The 24,199-nt window shown below is 37.4% G+C and overlaps 1 protein-coding gene across 1 annotated transcript; it reads left to right on the top strand.

The window, feature by feature from the left end:
- TAF15 (TATA-box binding protein associated factor 15) lies at window positions 1–22,902 on the top strand. The gene is made up of 16 exons (XM_003769980.4): window positions 1–136; window positions 4,106–4,145; window positions 5,979–6,027; window positions 6,113–6,197; window positions 6,281–6,383; window positions 8,414–8,607; window positions 10,136–10,256; window positions 15,696–15,730; window positions 16,319–16,351; window positions 18,482–18,591; window positions 19,151–19,280; window positions 19,969–20,061; window positions 21,000–21,084; window positions 21,165–21,253; window positions 21,364–21,793; window positions 22,560–22,902. Exons 1-16 carry the CDS (start codon window positions 130–132, stop codon window positions 22,597–22,599), a joined length of 1,644 nt encoding a protein of 547 aa, XP_003770028.1. The 5' UTR covers window positions 1–129; the 3' UTR covers window positions 22,600–22,902.
- Window positions 22,903–24,199: the final 1,297 nt, after the last annotated feature.

Raw genomic sequence — 24,199 nt, 5'->3', positions numbered from 1 at the left:
AGCCCCGCAGTCGGGCTCGGCCCGCCGCGCCGCCCTCAGTCTGGCTCTGGCCGCCGCGCCGCCTGGCTCTCTTCCTCTTCCTCGTTGTCCTCGGCGGGCTGTGGGGGCTCCGCGCCGCGGCCGTTAGTCATGTCGGGTAGGTGCGCCCTGCGGCGAGCGGCGGCCGCGGCGGCGGCGTGTGGGGGCCGGTCCTGCCGAGGCTGGCCCCGCGCCGGCCCTCCGACAGGCCGGCTGAGGCGGAGGCGGAGGCTGAGGCGGAGGGGGGGAGGGACCGGCCGCCGCCATGTTGCGCTGAGGGGGACGGACGGTCCCCAACGCTCTGGGCCCGCGGCAGGCCGGGCCTCCGGCCTCGGGCTCCGAGTCAGGGGGACGGGCCCCTCTGAGTAGCCAGGTGGAGGGTGATGGCCTTCGCTACACCATCAGGGTTCAGGTGGGGGGGGGGGCAGCCGCGATCGGAGCGTCGGGGTCCTCCCTCCTCCTCCCCTCCCCCCGGCTCCTCGAGGCTTCGAGCGAAGCCCCGGGCCTCAGTTTCCCCTTCTCGCTTCCCGCCTCTCGTTTATGTACTTGGCCTCTTCAAAGAAAGTTACCCCATAAAAGCCCCGTGTCTTCCCAATCTCTCGAACCCCCCTAGCTTTGGGGGTCTTGGTGTCCTTGCCCCCTTCCCCGCCCCCACCTGCTGTTTACCTGCTGCTGAAAGCGACACTTTTCTATTATTGATGTGCCCCCGCGGGGTGTGCGTGCATGGCCTGGCACTCCGAGCTCCCCTCCAGGGAAAGGAAGAGCAGAGGAGAGAAAGAAAACACTCCGTCCTCGTTAAGAAGCGCTCCCTGTGCCGGGCGCTGTGCTAAGCCTGAAAAGCCCCGAGTGCTCCAGGTTGGGGGGAATGATCCATCAATCACTGAAGCTTTAGGAAGCGCCCACAACCTGTGCTCACAAACGGGCATGTGAGAAAGGGCAAGAGACAGCCCCCCTCCCCGCCAAGACTTAAAGATGCATCGGTAAATAAACAGTTTGGAAATGACGTGCCGGTCCCTGCCCTCACTGAACCTAAAGAAAGAGTCCACGGGGACACCTTTGTGAAGCACCTACTATGTTGGGAGACACCGAGTTAAGCCCTGCGAGGGCAAAAACCTATTACTGACCTTAAGGAACTGAAAGAAAGGCAATCTGGTGGAAGGCCAAGTCAGAATGCCCTGTCTTTGTATCCTGGGGAAAAAAAGAGGGGAGGCTGGGCTGCTGTCGTGGGTCACCTGCCCGCCCCCTGCTTTCCCTCCCTGCCCAGGTGCTAAGTTGAGCGGGCAAACATTTCAGTGAAATGGAACCATGTGGTTGGAAATGTTGCCTGGTGGCCAAAGTCTGCTAAATTTTTTTTCCCTCAAAGGGCGGTACCTGTTAGTAATTAAAAGGTTGGGGGGGAAAAACTCGGAATGACTTACTATCCTGCTGATGGTATAGGCAGAAATGAATGAATGAATAGAAAAAAATAAAAATGGTAAAGAGGACACATGTAGTCTCCTTAGTTAGTCGATGAATCTTGTCTTTTGCTCTCATGTGCTGAGGACTGGAAGTCGGATGATGAGTTTCCCTTCCTTTGGCTCTTCTGGTTCGAATGACATGATATTTTTGACTGAGCCGAGTTTGGGAAATGCTTATGGCCACATTATATCCATCAAGATTGTGATCTGCCCAACATTTTGGTTGGTGGCAAACTTGTAGGCCCTAGCTTTGTGTGGTGTTGTCATATCACTTCTTTGCCTGCCTCAGTTTCCTCTGTGAAATGGGAAGTATCACATTTCCCAGGCTTGTTGTGAGGATCAAATGGAATATTTGGAGAGTGCTTAGCAGATTTTAAAGCAGAATGTAAACTCAGGCTATTTGGCTAAAAATGAGATTTCTTCACCAATTGAGTAAAGTCTGGTGTGTTTTAAGGATGTGTAGTTTACAAAGTCTGAAAATTACACTTGTTTAGTGTAATCGTAACTGATTTATTGGTGTGTGCAGTTTGAGCTGACTCAAATAGGTGATTGAACAAACACAATTTCAGGGGCTTACTTCTTGTGAGATTCAATGTCTTTGTAGATGTAATCCAGAAAATCTGGTTTATTCTGTAGTATTAAAAAATGTCCAAACCATTAAATGTTTGGAAGTCAATTGTATGCTACATAATGCTTTTTTTTTTTCCTGCTTCTTTTTACACTCAGAACTAATTGAAGAACAGGGTTGCATGTTTGTTGTGGAAATAGCACCAGACTTGCAATCTGAGTTTGAGTTCTAGTTTTGCCAATAAAAAGTAGCTGGTGACACTGGAAAAATCATTTTAACTTAACCTCTCTTTGACCTAGTTTTATTATCCGTAAAATGAGACTATTATAATATATCCACCCTCTCAAAGCGTGGATGAAAAAAATCACCCTTTAAATTTGTCTCATACAAATAATTATACTAGCTAATGTTTAAGGTTTACAATATATAAGTAGGTGCTATTATCTTCTCCCTCCTCTCCCCCCCATTTTGCAGGGAAACTGAGGTGGAGGGAGGCTAAATGAATTTACCAGGGTTACTGGATGAAAGGGATTGGGGCTCAGGTCTTCTGACTTGGATTCTACTAGGCCATTTAGCTGCCTCAAATGCAAATTGGCATTGTTGTCTATACTGTTTTTGTATCGAGCACTTAAAAATGATAATAATGTGTATTAAAAGTAACCTGAGTGCCCCGTGCACTAAATAAACCGTTTTAGAATATGCATAACTGGCAACTTTTTTTTGTTTTACAAAATTTTGGTCAACAAATTAATTTTAAAGTGGTAGTAATTATGATTGTTTAATCCATTTTTCTCGCCTCCTTTTTTTTTTTTTTTTTTTTTTTTTTTTTGAGAAGTAGCACATAACTGCTTCTCGTTCAGGATTTCCTCCCAATATATGAATTAATGCACTATTTTTTCATTGTGAGGGTATTATATAAGCAATGTCATGTACCATATACAGATAGCTTACTTTAGAAAATGGCAGGCATAACTGATGCCATTTCCTCACTAAATCTAGAATGAATTAAAGTGAAGAAAAAGCATGTTATTAAATTAAATTGATTTTGGGGGATAAATATCAACTAATCTGGCCAGAGCTAGTTTTGTAATTCCAATATAGAATTTAAACATATTGAGTTACATATTGTGATAGAAGTATGTCACATGAGAAACTGAGAGCTTGTGCTACTTTGTATAACTTTGGACTATGGAAACAATAAAGATTTAGGAGTAATGAATTGAAAAATTTGTGTTATTGTTTGAAGTCAGATCAAGAATATAAGTCCAGATTTAGAGGTGTTTCCTCATGATGCATTTCTTTCTTTTATGATATATTTATTCATACCTTTCCTCTCTTCCCCTAATTTTACTATCTTGAAAGATGTGTAGGAATTTGTATGTGTGTGTGAGGTGGTGAGGAATAATTCCTTTCTTTAGGAAGTTAACCTAGAGTAGGACATGTTTGCCCTTATCTGTTCTTCAGGAACACTTGAACAATTGTTAGCCATGTTTTATTTCCCCCCTCCCCCCAACTCTTATTTCAACTAAACTCATAAAGAAGCTTCTGTTGTAGCTGACAATCACAATGAAAATTATGTACTACTTCAGGATTACTTGAGAGTTCAAGGTGGACAGCATATCAGGGAGATACATGGTAAAATATACAAGAAAATTCGTATTTTGGAATTGGACACTTCATGTTGTTTAAAAGAAATAGTACCCCTATGCAGTGGAATATCTTCCAGGCTAGTGCCTTCTCCTTTTATTGATATATTTATCAGAATAAAATTGTTTTAATGGTAATGATTTTGTACAGGTATGTCCATACATGTTCACATGTGTCACATGAATCTACATGTTTTCACCTAACCCACTGTGTGACCATGTGGAATAAGAGGGCTTATATTATTGAAATGAATGAGGAAAAAAGCAAAAAGTTATTTATATAGCTCTTTATGTTTAGCTTCTTCTAATTCTTGGTTTGTAACTTCTGTCAACTCTTGCGTAGAGGGACTAAAGTTTGTCTTTGAATGAATCGTGCCTTCCCTAAAAGGTTTTAACATTCTTTCTTTGTGTTTTAGATTCTGGAAGTTACGGTCAGTCTGGGGGCGATCAGCAAAGGTAAAGTACACTTTTAATATATTGAGTGGAATTGAAACAGGTGAATTCAGATGGGATTCTATACTTGAGAGTTGATTTCTGGATGTCTTAGGGGAGGTTAAAAATTAGCTGTAAATATTCACAAGGGGGAGAAGTGAGTCTTTGTAAACAAGAGATCTGGCAGAATAAGAAAATGGACTGAAGTTGACAGGAATACAGGGAATTCCTTACGTGAAAATAGAAGAAAATATCTCAAGTAGCATTTGAATTATTTGCTTTAAGAAATTGCCCCCAAAGCAAGCAGCTTAGTTCTGATTTTGCAGTGTTTTAATAACTGATTTTCTGTAGGCTTACCCATAAGATTCTGAGATCTCTGTGGAGGTAATATACCCAGGGAGTATTGTCTTTTCTTAAAGCAGCACAATTTACACCCATGACCACTTTGGGTGAGTTCTTAATAATGCCAGAATATGAAGAGCACTATGCTCAGCACAATGAAGGACCTAATTGAAACTGATTGTCATATTGCTCTTTTGTGAAGGAGCATGTAGAATCTGCTTTTCTTGTTTACCAGTAAAATCTCTGTCATTCTAGTTCTGGTATTAGAAAACGGGTTGCAATTCAGTGCATACAGGTATGTGGAATAGCAATTCAAGTATTTGATGAACCGCAGGGCAATTGGTATAACTTAAAATAAAAGGAAAAGATGGTTTCTAGAGAATAGCTTTTTTATCTGCTTTTTAACTTTGGATTTCAGAATATATTCAGTATACATGAACATATATATGAGAAGGGTTTGGGGGAATAGTGTTGCTTGGTGTTAGTGGAAAATTAAGACGGATTTGAGATACAGTGTTGCACAGTCAAATATGATATACAGTTGAATGCTTCTTTAAAGCTGTATCCTTTGCCTGTCATGGGAATTTCTAGTTACATTGCCTAGGTGTGTCAAAATGTTGTGAAGAAAGGAACTTGTCAAGCATGATAGTGAATTAGATGAACTTGTTAATGTGAAGAATTAGCCTTATGCTTCCTGAACCTTATGACATCATTGTTAGTATTTGGCATGTACCTTTTTCTGCCTGCGATATTTTCTGGTGTAGCTGATGCTACATTTGGCTCCTGAAAGATTTTACAAAGCGAAACCAAGTCTTTAGTCTATACTTTAGTCTATACACTATACACTATACAGTGTCTGGCTCAGAGTGAGCCTGGGGGAAGGTTCCATTAAGGAGAGAATGAAATCGTGCATGTAAAGTATATGATATCAGGCATATTGAAGTTAGGGTGATGGCATTGATGATTTTATTGACTCAGAATAGTTACTGGTCATCAGGTTTCAGTGTACCGAAGTTCACTAGCACCTTGGGGAACAGAAAAGAAACAAAACTGAGAGGCCGCCTTGTTAGTCTTGGATTTATCACTAACTCATCATCAAACCTAGTGCAAATCACATTTCCTTCTCTGCAAAATGAAGGGTTTGGATAAGATAACCTTGAAAATTCCTTTCAGTTTTCACATTCTGGATATACCTAGTAACTCATCTTTGGGTAGTGCTCTCTACCCAATCCTTGTAGGAATGTGGGGTAAGTATCATTGTTCCCCACTTAGAGATGAGGAAAAGCAATGCTCAGAGAGTCAGTGACTCACCCATCTGATGTAGGATTTGAGTCTAGGCCTCCTACAATGATTCTATTACGTTATATTAGAAGGTTCTGATATAAGACATGACATAAAATTAAATATCTTTGAGAATATTTGAGATAAAATATTCAGGGTTCCTTATGTAATGGTAGAAGCTGTAAAATTTAGTTTGGGCAGTCTTTTGTTAAAATCCAAATGTTTCTTTTACAGCTATTCCTATGGCAATCAAAGCAACCAAAGCTATGGACAAGCACCACAAGTAGGTTGAAGTTCAAGTCATGATCCATTTAAACATTTACTTTGTTTTCAGTAGGCAATGAAATGAGCATATACCTAAATTTCAGGGTTATTCTGGCTATGGGCAAACGGCTGATTCCTCTTATGGACAGAACTATGGCGGCTACTCAAGTTATGGACAGAGTCAATCAGGTTGGGCTGGTTTGTTAAATTTGCTATTTTAGACATTTTAAAATCAGAATACTTACTAAATGGTATACCCATCCGATCTTTAGGTTATTCACAGTCCTACGGTGGTTATGAAAATCAAAAGCAGAGCTCATATGGCCAGCAATCTTATAATAACCAGGGACAGCAAAACACGGACTCATCGGGAGGGTAAGGAAATAAAGCCAAAGCACTGGGCCAGTGTTGGACATTTGGAGATGGTTAATACTGTAGGTATTAAAATATGAATCTATCATCACAAAACTCTCTTGAAACCTCAGGTAGACATGTCTTCCAGAGAAGTTCTTTAATAACAATTTGATGTTTTATGAATGGAAAAACAGTGCAGTTATATGGTATCATTTCTATCATGTTTGAGTTGACTTCTGATTTGCACTATTTGTTTCTTTGTGACTTCATTGAAATTTTCAAGAAGTTAGCTCATGCTTCCCTTGTAACTGACACTAGCATAGTTGAAAATTTTGAAAGAAAATTCTGTACATGGAGACTCATAGATTTAAGTGAAAACTTATCCACAAATGTAAGGTGTCTTAAAAAATGTTTTAAATTATTATTTAGATGAGGGATAGAATTTTATTAACAGGTTTAAAGCCTTCTCAAAAGCTCTTTGTTTTGAAGGGCTTTTTATTATAGCAAATATGAATAAAGAAAAGTCCTTATAAATTACAAATTACTAATGCAACTAAATAACACCATATATAAGGTGGTGTAGCAGAAGACCCTAATTATAAATCCCATAAATATTTTCCGTATGACTGCATGAAAACCTGTATAAATGTGTAAGGCATTATTGTTAACTACAACAGGGAACAGGGAAACAGTAGTGTTACTTCGAGCCCCTGTTGGCAGAAGTTCATGAAAGTGGAGTGTAAAGTATGGAGCGTATGGAACATTTTGTATGAGGATGCACTTTCTGAAGTATGATAGGCAGTGAATTGTAAACAAAAGAGAAAGTAACTTGACAGCTCTTTGAAAGAGAGGGACTTAAGGTCTGATCCCTTTTATTCTCTTGAACTAGAAGAGAAAACAGTGGTGCTGCTTGTGGGAGGGACTATGACAGCATATTTGCAGTGGGCTGTTTGAGCAGAATTTGCTTTGAAGAGCAGCTAACCTATTACATGGAAAGTTCGTCCATGTACCATTCTTGACACAAACACTGTCACTTGTCAGTAGAATTCACCTTATTTGATATTGAATAATCTATGGCCTCCCTAAATGAGAATTAAAACATGTGCAGACATGTACCATACATCCCTCCTCTCTTCTCTCTCCCCTCCCCCCCCAAATTTAAGCATCCAAGGGAATATTATCCAAGCATTCTGAGGGATTATGTATATCTAAGCCAGTGATAGTGTGATTTACTCAAAATGTTTTGGGAACTTCCCTTTTAGAATTGACTTCAGAACTAGTTTAGAGCCCACAGGGGAAAAACACCAATGTCATCTTTTTGGGTATACCCTGCTTTTTGATCCTAAGTAGTAGTGACTTGGTTACAGATGGCTCTTAGCTATTTCTGAAAACCAAATCCTTCCTCAAAGGATGAAGATTTCCCATCATTGAAGATGGCTAAAACTCTATGGTACAGGCTCTAAAGGCAATTTCAAAAGAGAAGTTCCAAAAATACTTGAGCAGTGGCAGCATTTTTGGAATAAATGTATATAGCCCTCCCCCAAGGTAACTACTTTGAAAAGGCAGCACTCATTCTGATGTATTTATTCTAGTATGCTTGTTTTAAAATAAAATTATACTTTATAATTAACTTATTCAAGAAGATAATAACAGGAAGCCATTTCTGGATCCGTTAGTGTTTGAAGGTGAGATACTTTCCATGATTTGGTATTGCTTCAAGATTTGGCATTTCTTTGACTTTCCAAATACATTGGTGCAAAATTTCCTTGTAAATTAAAGGTTTTAATTTTAGGAAGAAGAGTGAAAAGCATGGCCAGATACAGTTAAGAGTGTAAGCTCCTAGTGAGTAAGGGTTATAACATTCATTGCACCTGTATCACCAGCACCCAGCACAGTGCTGGGCACAAAGGAGATGCTTAATAAATACTTGTTGATTGATGAATTGATACAGTTGAGATCTAGCCATTTAGCCCTTCTTTTTCAGAATAGGCCATCTCTCTGTTTAAAATAATCCTCCTGAGAACTCTCCTAAGTTCTTGATTCCTGTTTAGCCAAGGTGGAAGAGCGCCTTCATATGACCAGTCAGACTATGGTCAACAAGATTCATATGACCAACAGTCAGGCTATGACCAACACCAAGGTTCATATGACGAGCAGTCAAATTATGATCAGCAGCAAGACTCATATAATCAAAATCAGCAGTCCTATCATTCACAAAGGGAAAGTTACAGCCACCATACACAAGGTAAGCCACACTGACTATAGAGTTCTAGTTTGTTTTTGCAGCCTCATTTTTAAAATAGCTACAGAATGACCATTGGTTTATGGTAGTGGATTTGTTTAAATGAGTCAACCAAGATTTTAGCTCTGTACAAAAATGTTGAGTGGTCTTGAAACTTCTTAGCTTTCTTTAGTGGCCTACGTGCCTTTTAAATTAATTTTTTCTATCTTGCATGTACACCTCTTGAGTATTGGGACCCCTGAATTATTGGCTAAATGACCTTTGATTATCTTGGCATCCTTGTTTTAATTTTGACTGCGTCCTTCTAAGGCAGGGCTTCTTAAGTCTTTTGTGTGTGGGTGTATCATGGACACTGATGGTAGTCTGGTGAAATTTATAGATCTCTTGTCATAATAATGTTTTTAAATAATTGAAGAAATGCTATATTTCAGTTAAAAGTTAATAAAAATAAAGTTGTATTTTTCTTTACTCTTCCAAGCTCATGGACCTCCAAAATCTATTTACATACTCCTTCCTTGTTTGTGGATTTCCTGTTCTAAAGGCTTTTATTTGGGGATACTATGATCTCATTAGCATTTTCTTATACATTTATCAGTCTTCTTTGATAAATAATTGATCCATCTTGCCCACTGATTACTTTTTTTTTTTTGAGTGAACAATTCTATTTCCTGAGCATACTTAGTGAGGGCTGTGACTCTTGAGCAATTATCTAGGATGTTGGTGTCTTTTACTTTGACTTTCATTTAGATTGTTTAGGTAAACTAAATAGAGACTTTAAAGGGAAAACTCTTTAGGGTTATAATATAATAATTCTATCTAATGCATCAGAATCATTGGATTGATGGGGATGATTTACCATAAACAGTATTAAATCTTGGAGGATAGATTCAAAGAAAAACCAGTGATTTCCTGTTTGAAGTTAGTGAATTGTAGAGACAGTATAGTTTAATGGAAAAAATCAGAAGACCTATGTTTGAGTACTGGAGCAGCCTCCTCCATTGCTGATGATTGTGTACCTATGACTTCTTTGATCCTTCTCATTGTTCATTACATAAGGGATATCTATAAAATTCTTGTTTGTTCTAATATTATAAGTATTTTACAGTTTACAAAGTGTTTCCTTTTTAGCAACCTTCAGTTGTTAAGCATGTAGTTATCCTTTCCCATTTTAGAAATGGGTAAATTGAGGTTTAGGTGAAGTGTGACTTGCCTTAAGCCACATAGCCAATGTTAAGAATTTGATTCCACTGAGTTTTTAAAAAATTCATTGTTCTTTCTGTCATATTTTGCTGCTACTGAGAGAAGTGGCCTCACAGAATTGTTATAAGGAAGGTACTTAATTCTTAAAACACTGGAAATGTTAGCTATTGAGTTTATGAAGTCTGACTGTGACAAATATAGTGATGCTATTGTCTTTTAAGAAGACTTGTATTGACTTGCAGAAAAGTGCCTCAAAAAACCTTTTAAAAAATCATTTGATTTTAACAAGAGCATTTATCAGAAATGTGATTTTTTTTGTGCTTTCTTGCAGATGACCGTCGTGACATGAGTAGGTATGGAGAAGATAATAGAGGATATGGCGGGTCACAGGGAGGAGGTAGAGGGCGTGGGGGATATGACAAGGATGGAAGAGGTCCTATGACAGGATCAAGGTAAGTGTTTGCATCCAAATTCTATAATTCTTTTTTGATTGTTACTTAGCTAATTTGATTTTAGGATCTAATCAAGTATTGGAATTTTGAAGAGTTATGGGATTTGGAATTATATTCCTAGAAGGGGGTGGAAGAGAATGCAAGGACTCTTATATTAAGATGCTTTTCAAACCCAAGATGTCCGATAAATTACTTAGATTAGGCCATGTTAGTTAGCATGATATTAGTCCACAAAATGTTTATCAAATAGAGATGAATAAAAATCCACCTCTATGGTTGTCAGGCCATTTCGTTTTTTCTGCCAGAGCTAGAATCTAAGACGTTTAAAAAAATAACTCTGGCAAATGCAAGCCTTTTGCAAATAAAACAAACAAAAAAAGGTAAGTTAACTCAAAATTGGAGGATAGAGAAGTTCTCCTATAACCTCGAGTACCCTTGGGAAGGGGATGTATACAGCAAAAACCAGGACAAATTAGATCTTAGGTGAGGGGCAGTACCTGTTTTCTATTAGAACAAAAGCTAATTCCAGTAGTTTAATACAGCAGTCTATATAACTTTATCCATTTTTTCCTTTTGAATAATTGAATGCAGTATCATAAAACTATGAGCAAATATATCATCTGTCTAGAACTCTAAAACATTTATTTACTTAAGAAAGCTGTGATGTAGATTTTTTTGGCTTTTGCTAGGCTCCTCAAACTTTAAGATTTATTTTTTTTAAAATGTTAATAATTGGCTTAATTTAAATATTATTTTAAAACGTACATGTACATTTAGGATTTTAGCCATTTAAGACCAAGCTCAAAGGGTAGTTGAAGTTTTTTTCTCATTAGAGAAGATTTGTAAGTTGCAGTTTTGTGGCTAAAAAGATCTGTATTGGTCAAAAAATGGAACTGGCTGTGGTCCACAAACTGTCACTTAATAACAAATCAGTTTCAATTCACTTCTTTGCTGCTTAGGTCTTGCTTTTGGATCCCTAGAACTGAATTTGAAAACAAACCAGTTATACTTATTACTTTTCTCTTCAAGTAAAACCGGCATTTGAACCTCCTGTTTTGGATTTGTCAGCATGCTGTTTTTCTGTTCATTGTATAATGCTTTTGATATTTTGGGCACAAACTAAATACAACTTTATCAAAACTTGAGAGACTTCTGCAAGCCTCAGACTTTGTGAGGATCTTGATTAAACCTTAAGACAATCAGTTTACTGTATATAGTTAGTGGATTAAATACATCGTGTTTTCTTTTATTATCGAAGAAGACACTGTTGTCATCATGCCATCAACAGGACAGGAGTGAAGTGAACAATACAGGGCAATTTGTGAACTTTCCCTACTTGTCTTTTATCAGTCCCAACAAAACACAGAGCAAAACCTATGATAGGCATCACATTATACTTTAATGTTAGTAAGTTTAACTTCCATAATTGGTTGCTTTGGAATAGTGTAATAATAGTGAATAGTCTTCATTCACAGCTCTCTAGGCATTGCATCATAGGTTTACTATTCGTCATAAGGAAGTTGTAATTTTGTCCTTATCTGCAAGAATCTGTTATACTCTATATAAGATTTTGTGAGAGTGGTGGAATTTTCAGGGTGTCTTTGGAACAGGTTCGCACCTTTGGGAAGAAGCTTGAAGGGTAAACTCCTTTGGATTTTACCTAAGACCTACTAGTAAAGCAACTCAGATGAATATCAGTCCTATTTCTCAAGACCTTCATAGAGTCTACAACATCCTTTGGTTATTCAGTGCAGTTGTAGATAGGCAATATCTCAGGACCATTTTGAATCAAATGATTTGACATTAGCAGTGAAACTATCTTGATTGTGGGCAGAAACTGTCCATGGAAAATCCTGACCATTGTTCAGAGTTTTTATTTGGGTTAAAACTTTTGCATTAATGATCCAGTCTTAAAAGAAATTTCTTAGATTTATTTGCTCGTGAAGAAGAAGAAAAATATGATCCCTCAACATTTTCCCTTGGTTCAAAATGACATTTCTATGTGTTTTGAATCATTTCACTTAAAAATAGTAGGGTTGAAAATCTCACCTTTCTTGGCTGCTTGAAGATTGTGTAGCACTGCTTGGGTTTTATATTAAAACTTTAAAAGGAGTGGGGGAAGATCAGAAGAGAAGACAATCACAAATCTACTTTTAGGACCACCTAGTTAAGAAAAGGAAAAATTCAAGCTAGAGGAAGGTTTTCAGTTTTTCAGATTTCAGCAAAGAGGATTGTGGGAGACATCCTTTCATTTGAAAATTTGTCAGCTGCAAATCATGAAATTTGCCACAAAAACAAATTGTTAACTCTGAAGGATAATCAAGTTGATATTTTTAGTGGTCAGAATAACTAGCATTATCAAACTGAAATAGAAATTTTATTCTTTTTTGTAGTTTAGCACTAGAATAGGCTTAATTTTTTTTCTTATTCTGAACTTTACTATTCTGATGGAATTTTAGATTGTTAATTTGTTGCAGATTGTTTTAGATATGTGATTTGTTCTTTATTGTCTAATAGTTGAATGTTATCAGTAGTGATGTGATGGTTTTAGGATTGTATGAATCAAACCTAGAAGTTCTCTCTTTTAGAGTGTCTTCTTTCTCTAGTAAGTGTGTTTGAACAATAGCTTCCTTGAAAAAGGTGTATGTGTTCTTAACTCTTTGACTTGCCAGATGTGGTCAGAAAACATTGCTGAATTCAGGAAGCTTTTGCCATACATGACCAAAGCTTCCAAGGAAGAGGGAAAATAATAGCTACTGTTGAAAACTATTAAATCTAGTGTATCACTTAAGTTTGGTATAATTATTGGTTTCCCCCCCTCCCCCCCAACACCAATAAATTGTTGAAATCCATATTTTGGTTTCTATTTTAACAATATATTGAATTTCTTCAGAACACTAGACAAGTTCTTGAACTAGTTTTGTTTCTCGGCAAGTTTGAGCCTTGAATAGTATTTACATCTTTGTAGAAAACCTACCCAAGAACCTTAGCTTTCCTGAATGACAGTGGGACTAATCGTTTAATGTAGGCCTAAGCCCTGTTTTATTCATTCCTTCTCTCCCACAATGAAGGAAGGGAGTGAAAGCATTGCTCTTCATCCAAATCTGTCAGGGGGGGAAAGTAGTTTTACTATTATACTATGGTGGACTTGAAGAAAATCTTGGTGACCTAGTTGTTTTCAAATTCAATAAAACAGACCCAGATTTGTCTCTTGAACAGATGATGAAGCCATAAAGTTGAGAAACTTTGGAGGTTGTTTTTATAATTTAATAGCTTTTTCATTCTTAATTCAGAATATTCTTTTTTTAGAATGTACCCAGAGTTGTTAGTCCAGTCTAGTGTGTTATAAATTAATATTTACCCTCATTGCAGAAGTTCAAAGGAAACCAAGAGTGAGCATATCATGTTTCACGATGGGATGTGCTTACTGTATGGGACTAGGAAAAATGTTTCACATCTTGTTGGTAGCCATAATATTGAAATTTTCAACTATTTGAATAACAGTTTAAAGAATTACATAAAAGATCACTTAGAGAGTTAATGGGAGATCACAAATGTATTCACATTTGATTTTCTCTTATACAACCATTCTCTTCGATAGGCATGTTTTTCTTAGGCTAGTTTAGTGTTAAATTCCTAGAAAGCAGTGGAATTTGAAACCAGCAATTATATAGCACTATCCTACACCGAATTGTTTCTTTTTTCTTTAGCTGCATCAACTCTTTGATACCCTATTGATTAAAATAGTAGTAGAGTAAAAGTACCTTTTTGCATTTATAAGTGAGATAAAACTTAGTTATTAATCCATTCATGGAAAAAATAATTTCACCCTCAGTTCCCTATTGAATAATTCTACTCTTTGTCTCTTCATTAGGAATAGAGATTGGATGTACTTCTTAGCTCTTTTTTACTCTTTGGAATTATGTTGGGCATATAAAAACAAACTTGTGCAAATGAACGTTCCATATCAGTGAAAAGAATGTTACTACAATAAACAAGAGAGTTGCTAGATATTTGCTATTGATAAGATTTTCAGAGATTTAGGCTCAAGAAAAACCCCTTTACTCATGTTTGGCTAAACAAAATAAGGCAAAAGACTAGAAGCTGGCATAGTTATTTAGGTATGTAAGGAAGGGATGGAGGAGGGTGGATGAACATTTTCTTGCAAAATAGCACTTAGAAAAATCAGCTCTGACTATGAGAGGCTTAAAATTTCCTAAATGCTTCCTAATTTCTAGGCTTGCAGAAACCAAATTTGAGTAGATTTTCAAGTTTAAAGTTTTGCCTTTATTTAGAGGTACGAGGAAGTTATAAAGTAGGAATAACTGAAAAGAAAACCATTCACAGTGGCTACTTTTTTTTTCCTAGAAAAGACAAATAAAGGAAAATCATTTGCTTGAGGGCTTTTGCTTAATAGAAAATTAGATACCTCCATCAAAAACTTTGGGTATTGTCCCCTTTTCATTTCATAAGGCAAGTCTTTACATTTCTACTTCAGTGCAATTGAAAACACCATCATGCTATTGCAGGGGTTTTGAATCAGTGCATTTGAAGTGCATTTCCTCTTGATTCAAGTAGGAAACTGTTGAATTCTTGCCCATAATTACCAGAAAGGATATTTGAAGGTATTGGATATTTACCAAATTGAGAAAAAAATTATATGCCTGAAATTGTGAACTGCTATGATTTGTTGAGTGTTTTATTACATCTGTGATGTGCTCTAAAGATCAATGTGCAGAACATTTGACATAATGAGATAGTATATATTTAGTAATTTATATAAGGCATCTGATTGAGTCATACTGGGGATGGAGAAGCTAATTCAACTCCCTTCTTTTCTTTAGAGTTCATTCTCATTAATATATTCACTTGTATATTTTACACTAGATTTCAGAATGAATGAATAAAATGTAACAGCTTTTCATACTGAAACTCACTATTCATGTACTTTTCCACCTTCTTGCCTTGTAATACCAATCATTTAACATCATCTCTCCCATTATGATGCTGAAATTCCACGCTTGAATTTGAATATTATTCTAGACCCTTTATTCCTGTTAAATTTTTTTTTTTTTTCTGTTGGATAGGATATTTGCCCTAGTTAAGCTTTCTTTACTGTTATGTCTCCCTACTTTAAGTCAGGGGTTATGTAGCATCCATTTTGGCCTTGGGTTGGGGAGAGTTTTTAGATTAGAATATATAATATGATATTTACTTTCAGTTGAGTGATTCTCTTGGAAGTAGTTTCCCTAGGAGAACACTTAATTGGAAACAATCCCTGGAAACCTATGAAATGAAACTTACTGGAAAGTTAGGGGTGCTACTATTCCCCTAGGCCGTAAGCTCTCTACTTGTGATCAGTTAGGTGTAGATTGAGCCCAGGGCTCAGCACATTAGAGACTTAAGGAAGAAATCATTTCTTCAATTTTTCCTCTGCAGTGGTGGTGACCGCGGTGGCTTCAAAAATTTTGGTGGTAAGTGCTGAGTATCCCAAAATGTTTCAGTGGAAATGCTGTATAAATCTAAAAGCCACCACTATCTATCCCTCAGACGCAGTCTGAGCCTGTTCTTACTTGGTTGAGGCTGGTGTGTGTTGTGTGCTTTAAAAAAAAAAAAAAGCCAAAGTTGATCTCTTTAACAGTCCAATGGGTTTCTACTTCTGTGGATTTGCATGAAAGAGTCTGTGGTGACCAATGAGACCTTCACCAGGTTTTGACAAAATGCTCTTTTATAAAGGTAATCGACACAGTGGTCTTAAATCAATAGGGCATTCCTGCTCCCTGATTTGAAAACCTGTACTTAATATGAGCAGTACTAGCATAATGCCAAAGTGGCAAATGCTGTCTATGACAAGTTTAAGGAATTGTTGATACTCAATTTTGATTTGTTATCAAACTTTAAAAAAAATATCATTTAACCAATATATTTACTCTATAAATGTTATGGTTGACTTTGTAAGCTATAGAAATACAGTTGAGATTTTCTTGTTTTTATTGTCTTAGAAAGAAAACCTTTCAAATGGATTTCCTTAAATAGCTATTACTTGTTTTCTTTTCTCTTAGGCCACAGGGATTATGGACCGAAAACAGATGCTGGTAAGCAGTTTGTAACTAATAACTTTTAACATTAAGAATATATGCCTTAACTTGCATTCTTTGAAGAAGTTGAGTGGTGGTTGTTTTTGAATGCCAGTGTGGGAGTTGATAATAAAAAAAATAAAACAAAGCAAAAAAACCCTTTAATTTCTGAAGGAACCCCAGAAAAAAGGAATGGGGTAATGCAAGTGTTTGATGGATTAAATCTCTGGATCTGACTTCCTTATCTGCTCATTTGAATTCTTATATTCTTAAACAGTGAATGGAGCACTATGAATTGGGAACATTGCTATATATGTTGAGAATTTGAATGATAACTTTGAGTCTTTCAGGGAGACTAAGTAGTAGACTATTAGAGGTCTTTGATCAAAGGGAAACTGATTCCATGATTTTCAATATGAATTCATCTTGCTTATTGTGGAGGTTTTTGAAACTGAAATTAATCCAGTGGTTAAAAATGGTGCTGAATATAATGCTTATAGATTTGGAGCTGGCAGTGGCCTCAGTTCATTTTGTTCAGGCTTCTTAACTTTTATTTTTAGTGTTAGAGACCCCTTTGGTAGCCTGGTACAGATTATAGACTGTGGACCCTTTATAGAATGCTTTTTAAAATAAATGAATATTAGTGGAAATGTTAAATTTTCAGTCAAGATTAGTGAAAGTGGATATAATTTTTTTTCCAAGTTCATGAATCCTCTGTGTTCTAAGAACCCCTGATCTAGTTCAGGCCCCCTCATTTTATAGAGGATTTGACTGAGGCTGGGAGTAACTTGTCCCTGGTAAGCCTGGTAGCAAATGGAAAAGCCAGTTCTTGAACCCAGAGCCTTTGATTCTAAATTCATTACTCTGCATTGTATATTTGAGATCAAAATAAAATACTTTTATTATTACTTGAAAGGTCTTCTCACTTTCCAATGTTTCCTGCTTGCATTTCCTTTTAGAAAGGGCATTGGGGAGCAATTAAATGTCATTCTTTAAACAGTTCTACTTCTAAATTTTCCTAGGCTTTCTTAAAGATTCTCCCCTCTCCCTTCCTCCTCCCATATCCTTAATAATCTGCATGGTCAGGTATTTCTTAGAACTAATTTTATTACTCATTGCTGTACTCCAAGGAAATAGGATATGAAGTCTAAGATCTCTTGGCTCCTTCCACACACTTGTTCTTTCCATACCTAAAGTTGGAGTGACTGAGGTGGCCAGGTCTTTGATACAGTGAGTTTGTTGCACTTACTGATAGTCATCCTTACTTTCTTTCATATGTAGAAACAGTTGAATACCAAAAAGTCTGTATCTGGCTCATGATGACTTATTAATAGCATGTCAAAGAATTTTAGAGTAAGAAGGTTTTTTGGTGACCATTTAGTCCAGTTCATCTTTCATCTTCTCTAAATCCCTTCTATAATCTGCCTGACAAGTGGTCATCACGCTTTCAAACTGATGGCAGTGCTATTTCTCAAGACAGCCTATTCTGTTTCTGGAGAGCTCTCATTGTTCGACTTGAGGTCAGAAAAAGCCTCTTGAATCAGTCTTCTTTGCATCTTCCAGCTGCTGCTTTTGGTTCTTATCCCTGGGACTAAATAGGATCAGTATATGCCTTTTTCACATGACAGTCTTCATGTATTTAAGGACTGGTATCCTGTTCCCCTGAATCTTAACCCTGGCAAAACATCCCTATTTCTTTCAACTGATCTCTGTAGGGCATGAAGACAAGATTCTTCATTAATTTGGTTTCCTTCTTCTGGACAGTTCTAAGTTTTCAATGCTCTTCCTAAATTCTCCAGATGCAACCTAACCGGGAAGGGTTTGGGGGACAAATTGTCATCATCATCTTGTTTTTGGAAAACCCCTTTCTTAATGCAGCCCAAGATTGCTTTGCCTTTTTTTTTTTTTTTGGATTGCCATAATATGTACACCCTGTTTTACCTTACCTAGTGTCAGTTAAAGGTGTAAGACCTCAGATCCTGTTTCAGCTTGCCAGGGATACAGCAAGTCTTTTTAGCTATAGTTTTCACATTTGATAAATGTGCCCTATGGGTCTTACGTTCTTGACAGCCTAGGGTCAAGAACACTCTTATGTAATCAAATCAAGAAATAGATCGTTTTAACTTCACATTTTTTCCCTCTTCCTAGACTCAGAGTCTGATAATTCAGACAACAACACGATCTTTGTTCAAGGACTTGGAGAAGGGGTATCAACTGATCAAGTTGGGGACTTCTTTAAGCAAATAGGAATTATTAAGGTGAGTTCTCTGTGGAGATAATCTGATAGTTTCTGATATTTAAAATGTCTGGTATCTTTGTTTAGGCCAGCTTCTTTATAGTCTGTCAACTCTGCTATGCCATTGCCTTTCCCCAGTTTGAAATGAATTCTCTTCTCTCTCTTTGTATATTTAGATTATCTTACCTTTCAGGAAGCAATTCTAAGTGTATTCTTTTTCCCTTTAACTTTCTTTATGTTAAGTGATTATTCTGTACAATTAGCACATCATTTGTGGATTTTATTTACAGATTATGCCTTGCAATTTCTTGCTTTATTTTCAGTCCTTAATTCATTTATGTATATCTTACCTCTTTAGTTTGATAATAAGCTCCCTGTAGACTATGACTTTTATTTGCTTATTTATTTATTTGTTAGCATGGTGTCATGTAGGTGGTAGGCACTCATTTAAATACTTGTGAATTGATGTTCCACTCTTGGGGTGTTGATGTTGAGCTACTCCTAAACTCACATCTTTATTAAGCATCTTATTGCCTAATTTAAACGTGAATTTAAAGAAAGCCAACTTAATTTTTTCCTAGACAAATAAGAAGACTGGTAAACCGATGATAAATCTATATACAGACAAGGATACAGGCAAGCCAAAAGGAGAGGCAACAGTGTCATTTGATGACCCTCCTTCAGCTAAAGCTGCAATTGATTGGTTTGATGGTATGCATACTTTGAATTAACTTGTAGTTTCTCATATATTAGTTTTTGAAAGAAGTACACTTTATAGCTGAAGATGGAAGTACATATTGACCTATCTACTAGCTATATGTACCTTACCAATTTTCAAATCATCCCAAATCTTTGTTAAGCATTTATGCTGTGTTAGATACTGGGAATACAAAAACCAAAATGAGACTGCCCCTGCCTTCAGGAAGTTATATTTTATTTGGGGTGGGAATGGGAATAAAACACATTACTGAAATGAGGTAATAAAGAACAAATACAAAATAAATAAAAAGCAATGGGGAGGACATTAATAAGTGGGGAAAATGTGGAAAGAGCTCTTGTAGGAGATGAAAGGAGCCTTCATCCAGAGGCTTCCCATGTCAAGGGTCCATCCTTGGAAGCTGGGAGTTCTGAATCCTTATGTACTTTAATACCCCTGCATTTTTATAATATTAGATTGAATAAGATATTAACTCCCAGAAAGCACTAATGCCATGTTGTAGGAAAAGGACCTCTTTAAGCTTTTCTGCTGTGACTCTTGTGACTCTGATGCATTTGTTCTTTGTAAAGCCTCACTAATACTCCTTGTTCCTTTAGAACCAATTTCATGGAGGGTGATTACACATACATCCTTTTCTTTGATTTCAACCATTGTTGGAAACTTTTATTCTTTCTTTTCCAGGAAAAGAATTCCATGGCAATATCATCAAAGTATCTTTTGCCACTAGAAGACCTGAGTTCCTGAGAGGGGGTGGAAGTGGAGGTGGGCGACGAGGTAAGTTCATTTATTACCAGGTCTCTTCCAAAGATTTGACTTGGAATTTTTCCTTGGCCTCTCACCATATTGCAGGAGTCTGGGTTAATGTTCTTTCTTTAGTGTTAAATGGTGGTTAGCATGGAGGGTATAGGATAGATGAGGAAGAAGTTTGGAGATTTATCTTCTTCGCCCCCCACCCCCTGTGGGGTTTATAGCATCTTAGAATTGGCTGTTTAGAATCAGAAAAAGTTTTTTCTAGCTAGCCTTCTTTGTGCATTTAGGGTTTGTGCAGCCCCTACAATCCCTATCCCTGGAGTTGGGACCCTAGCCCTTGGGAATATAAAATGTTACAAAAGTGAACAATGTGACATTTCCTAAATGTGGCTGGCTAGAGGAATAAATGGGAAGTGGTCTGGAAAGGCACAAGGAAGGTTTTTAAAAACTCATTTGGAAGTAAGGAAGTAGCTGATAAACTAGCAAGTCAAGGAGTTATAGTTAATAGTTATAGTTATAGTTAAGGAGCATCATCTTGTGAACTATCTGGAGTTATGACTATACAACTTGTTTCTTTCCACACAGTATGGAACAGTTCTTCCTATTGGTTCTGTATACCTCTTCAGCCTTCAGCTTTACAGTGACCAGATTTGGTCCATTATCTATAGTAGTCAAATGTATATTGAGAATTGAAATTGAAAATTGGGGTAGTCAAGTTACCTGTAGATTTTCAATACTTTGGATATATGCTTAGGGTTAATTTTAAAGTTTGGTTAAATTTTGGATGGTATTGAATCTATCCTTGGTGATCTATAGTTTATACTAAAGTCTATGCATATTCTAGAGTTCATTCTAGATTTGTCCATTTACTCTATATTTGTTCAATTCTACCAGCAAGGATAGTATGAGAACTGATTTTTTCTCTGTTAAGTCAGTTTCCTTGCTATGTTCTCTTCTTTTAGGTTCTCGTGGTGGATACAGAGGGCGTGGAGGCTTTCAAGGTAGAGGAGGTGACCCGAAAAGTGGTGACTGGGTTTGTCCTAATCCGTAAGTATCTCTTGTTTGTGGGCAGGGACTCTGGCATCACTTGGAAACAGTCTAAAAGCACATCTTTCCTTCTCTTTGAGGTCATGTGGAAACATGAACTTTGCCCGAAGGAATTCCTGTAATCAGTGTAATGAACCCAGACCAGAGGACTCTCGTCCTTCAGGAGGAGGTAGGTCACTTCTTTAATAGTTTTCACTATGTAGCTTGCCCTTTGAGTAGGATTTAAGGAGGCTTTGTGACTTTTCCTTTACCCCATCACTTTGCATTTTTATTTTTTAGATTTCCGAGGGAGAGGCTATGGTGGCGAGAGGGGCTATAGAGGCCGGGGTGGCAGAGGTGGAGACCGAGGAGGCGGTGGCTATGGAGGAGACCGAAGTGGCGGTGGTGGCTATGGAGGAGACCGAAGTGGCGGCGGCTATGGAGGAGACCGAAGTGGCGGCGGCTACGGGGGTGACCGGAGTGGCGGTGGTGGCTATGGGGGTGATCGGAGTGGTGGCTATGGGGGTGACCGGAGTGGCGGCGGTGGCGGTGGTTACGGAGGTGACCGAAGTGGCGGTGGCTACGGAGGTGACAGAAGTGGTGGCTATGGTGGAGACCGAAGTGGCGGTGGCTATGGAGGTGACCGAAGTGGCGGCGGCTATGGGGGAGACCGAGGTGGTGGTTATGGCGGAGACCGAGGAGGTGGTTATGGTGGCAAAATGGGAGGCAGGTGAGTATGTGTTATATAGCTTGGAATCACTATTTCTAGATTCTAGGATTGCTAGATCTTTTGCTTCTCATTTTTAAAGAATCTCAGTTGTTGCAAGGGACCTCTACATTTCTCTTAACCTGAATCTTCTCTAAAACAGCTCTGACAAGTAGTCATCTAGACTATTAGAGATGGCAACCTCTATTCTGCTTTAGACTAGCCCTAATTACTAAGAAGTTTGATCTTCTGAATTTGCCTCTCAGTTTCTACCATTTGGTCCTGTTTCTTTTTAGAGTCAGACCTAATAAATCTATTATCTTTTAATCATAATAATAATATATAACAATAACATTTGTATCATGCTTTTAAGTACTGCATAATTGATCCCATTTAAATCTTACATTAATCCTTCAAGGTCAGAACTACAGATATTTCTATTTACAGATGCGCAATCTCAGACTTTGGCAGGTTCAGGGACTTTTCTTTGGTCACATGACACAGCTAAGAAGTGCCAGTTTTCCTGACTCGAAGGGCAGCACTCTCTAGTAGTAGGAGCTGTCTATATAAAACCTAAGGTCTTGTATTTGAATATTTATTATCCATGATTCCATTAAGAGTGCCATATTCCCCTTCCCCCCTCCCCCCACCAAATGCCAAATTTCTAAGAGATTAGCATTTCTTGAGGTTCAGACACGGTTCTTTTCCTCTTTTTAGTGGAAACTGTAATTTTCACTGACTCTTTTCATCAATTCACCAATATGAATTTGGTTTTATTTTTCATTTCTAGAAATGACTACAGAAATGATCAGCGTAATCGACCATACTGAAGACCGTCTTGATTGTTCCTTTGCCTCTGACATGTTCGATAGTGAAGTTGCCAGAGTTCTGCCTGCTGCTTTCCTTGTGGCCTCTTCTCCAGTAGTGGAATTAAGTGACATTTGGATTTTTATTTTGGTGGGAGGGATGGGGCAAGTTTTTCTTTTAGAAATGTCCATTGAAATTTCCCCTTTTAATTTCCAACCTTCTTCCCAGCCCTTGAACAGTCTGAAAGCTGAAAATGTTGTAAAATATTGCCAAAATGGAAAGTGTTTTGTAATACTGCAATAAAGGCTGCTTGTTTTTTTTGTGGACTCTTGTACCTCAGCGCCATTTTCTTACATATGAGCATGAAAAGTAGTGTATTAAAGGATCAGACTGTAGTGAATTAGAAAATTAACTATTCCAATAACTTTTTAATGTAAGAAGTGAAATAATCATCAGCAAAAATCATTGAGTTGTATATGTGGGTTGTTCCCAGAAGTCTTAGTGCTATTTAAAATTTTAATTCTACATGACTTAAAGTTGCTCTAAGACTTTTGAGACATCCTGTATTATGTTCCACGTACTCTTCTATGGTTAGTGATTTACTGAGGTGTCTAATATGATCCTCTCCCTCTACAAACTTGTGATTTATTTATTTAGAATGGGTTGAGAAAAAAAGTACAAAGTAGGTAAATGCCATAGAAGAGGTAAAGATACTAAAGCATAGAAAAATGGGAGTAATTCGTAAGAGGTGGGTAGGGTATCAGAGCATCGCTTTACAGAAGTGGAGAAATACTTGAGTTATGCCTTAAAGGCAAGATAGGACTTAGAAGCTGAGGAAGGGCATTCCAGATGGGACAGTAAACATCAATATATTTTTAGGCACAGGCAGAGGAAACCATCAACTTGAAGAGAAAGTTTCTTGGGGAAAGTAATGGGAAAGAAAAGTGGAAAGATGGATTTTGATAAGATCATAGAAGGTTTTGAATGCTTGACTAAAGAACTTAGAAATTTTTTAATAGGCAAGGGGGGAGTTTTTTTAAAAATCTTTCATTGATTTAAAAACATCACCATTCTATCTCCCTTTAAAAGAAACCCTTGTAATAAAGAAAGGCAGTTGCATAAAATAAACCAACACATTGATCGTATCTGGCAACATATGCATACTACACTGCATGGTACCTTCAGACCATCATTTGCTTGTCTAAAGGAGATGGCATTTTGACATTGGTCACTTATATTGATTAAAGTTCTGATGTCTTTCAATATTGCCTTTCTTTACATTTCTATGATTGTTGTATAAACTGTTCTGTTAATTTTTCTCCAGTTCACGTGGTCGCAAGTTTCTCTGAAATCCTAATATTTATCATTTCCAATGGCACAATGACATTCCATTGTATTCATAGTCACAATTTGGCTTTACCCATTTTATTTCTAATTTCTTGTTACCACAAAAAGTGCTGTGTGTATGTGTGCGTGTGTGTGTATATATTTATTTATTTGTTGATGAGAGACCTTTCCCTCTTTTCTTTTTTTTTTAACTGTTGGCATATAGGTCCAATAATGCAGTAATGACATTTCGATCAAAATGTAGAGTGAAGTATGTTTCTGTTAGAATTATTTTCC

The sequence above is a fragment of the Sarcophilus harrisii genome, chromosome 4 (genome assembly GCF_902635505.1).
Source record: "Sarcophilus harrisii chromosome 4, mSarHar1.11, whole genome shotgun sequence".
In the NCBI taxonomy this organism is placed as follows: domain Eukaryota; kingdom Metazoa; phylum Chordata; class Mammalia; order Dasyuromorphia; family Dasyuridae; genus Sarcophilus; species Sarcophilus harrisii.
The sequence above is the reverse complement of the archived record's forward strand: the minus strand, read 5'-3'. Positions and strand labels throughout refer to the sequence as shown.

Coding starts and splice junctions, on each gene's coding strand:
- TAF15 (XM_003769980.4), top strand. Junction 4,146..5,978: donor TCTGGGGGCGATCAGCAAAG/GTAAAGTACACT, acceptor TTTCTTTTACAG/CTATTCCTATGGCAATCAAA. Junction 21,254..21,363: donor CTCTCGTCCTTCAGGAGGAG/GTAGGTCACTTC, acceptor TTTATTTTTTAG/ATTTCCGAGGGAGAGGCTAT.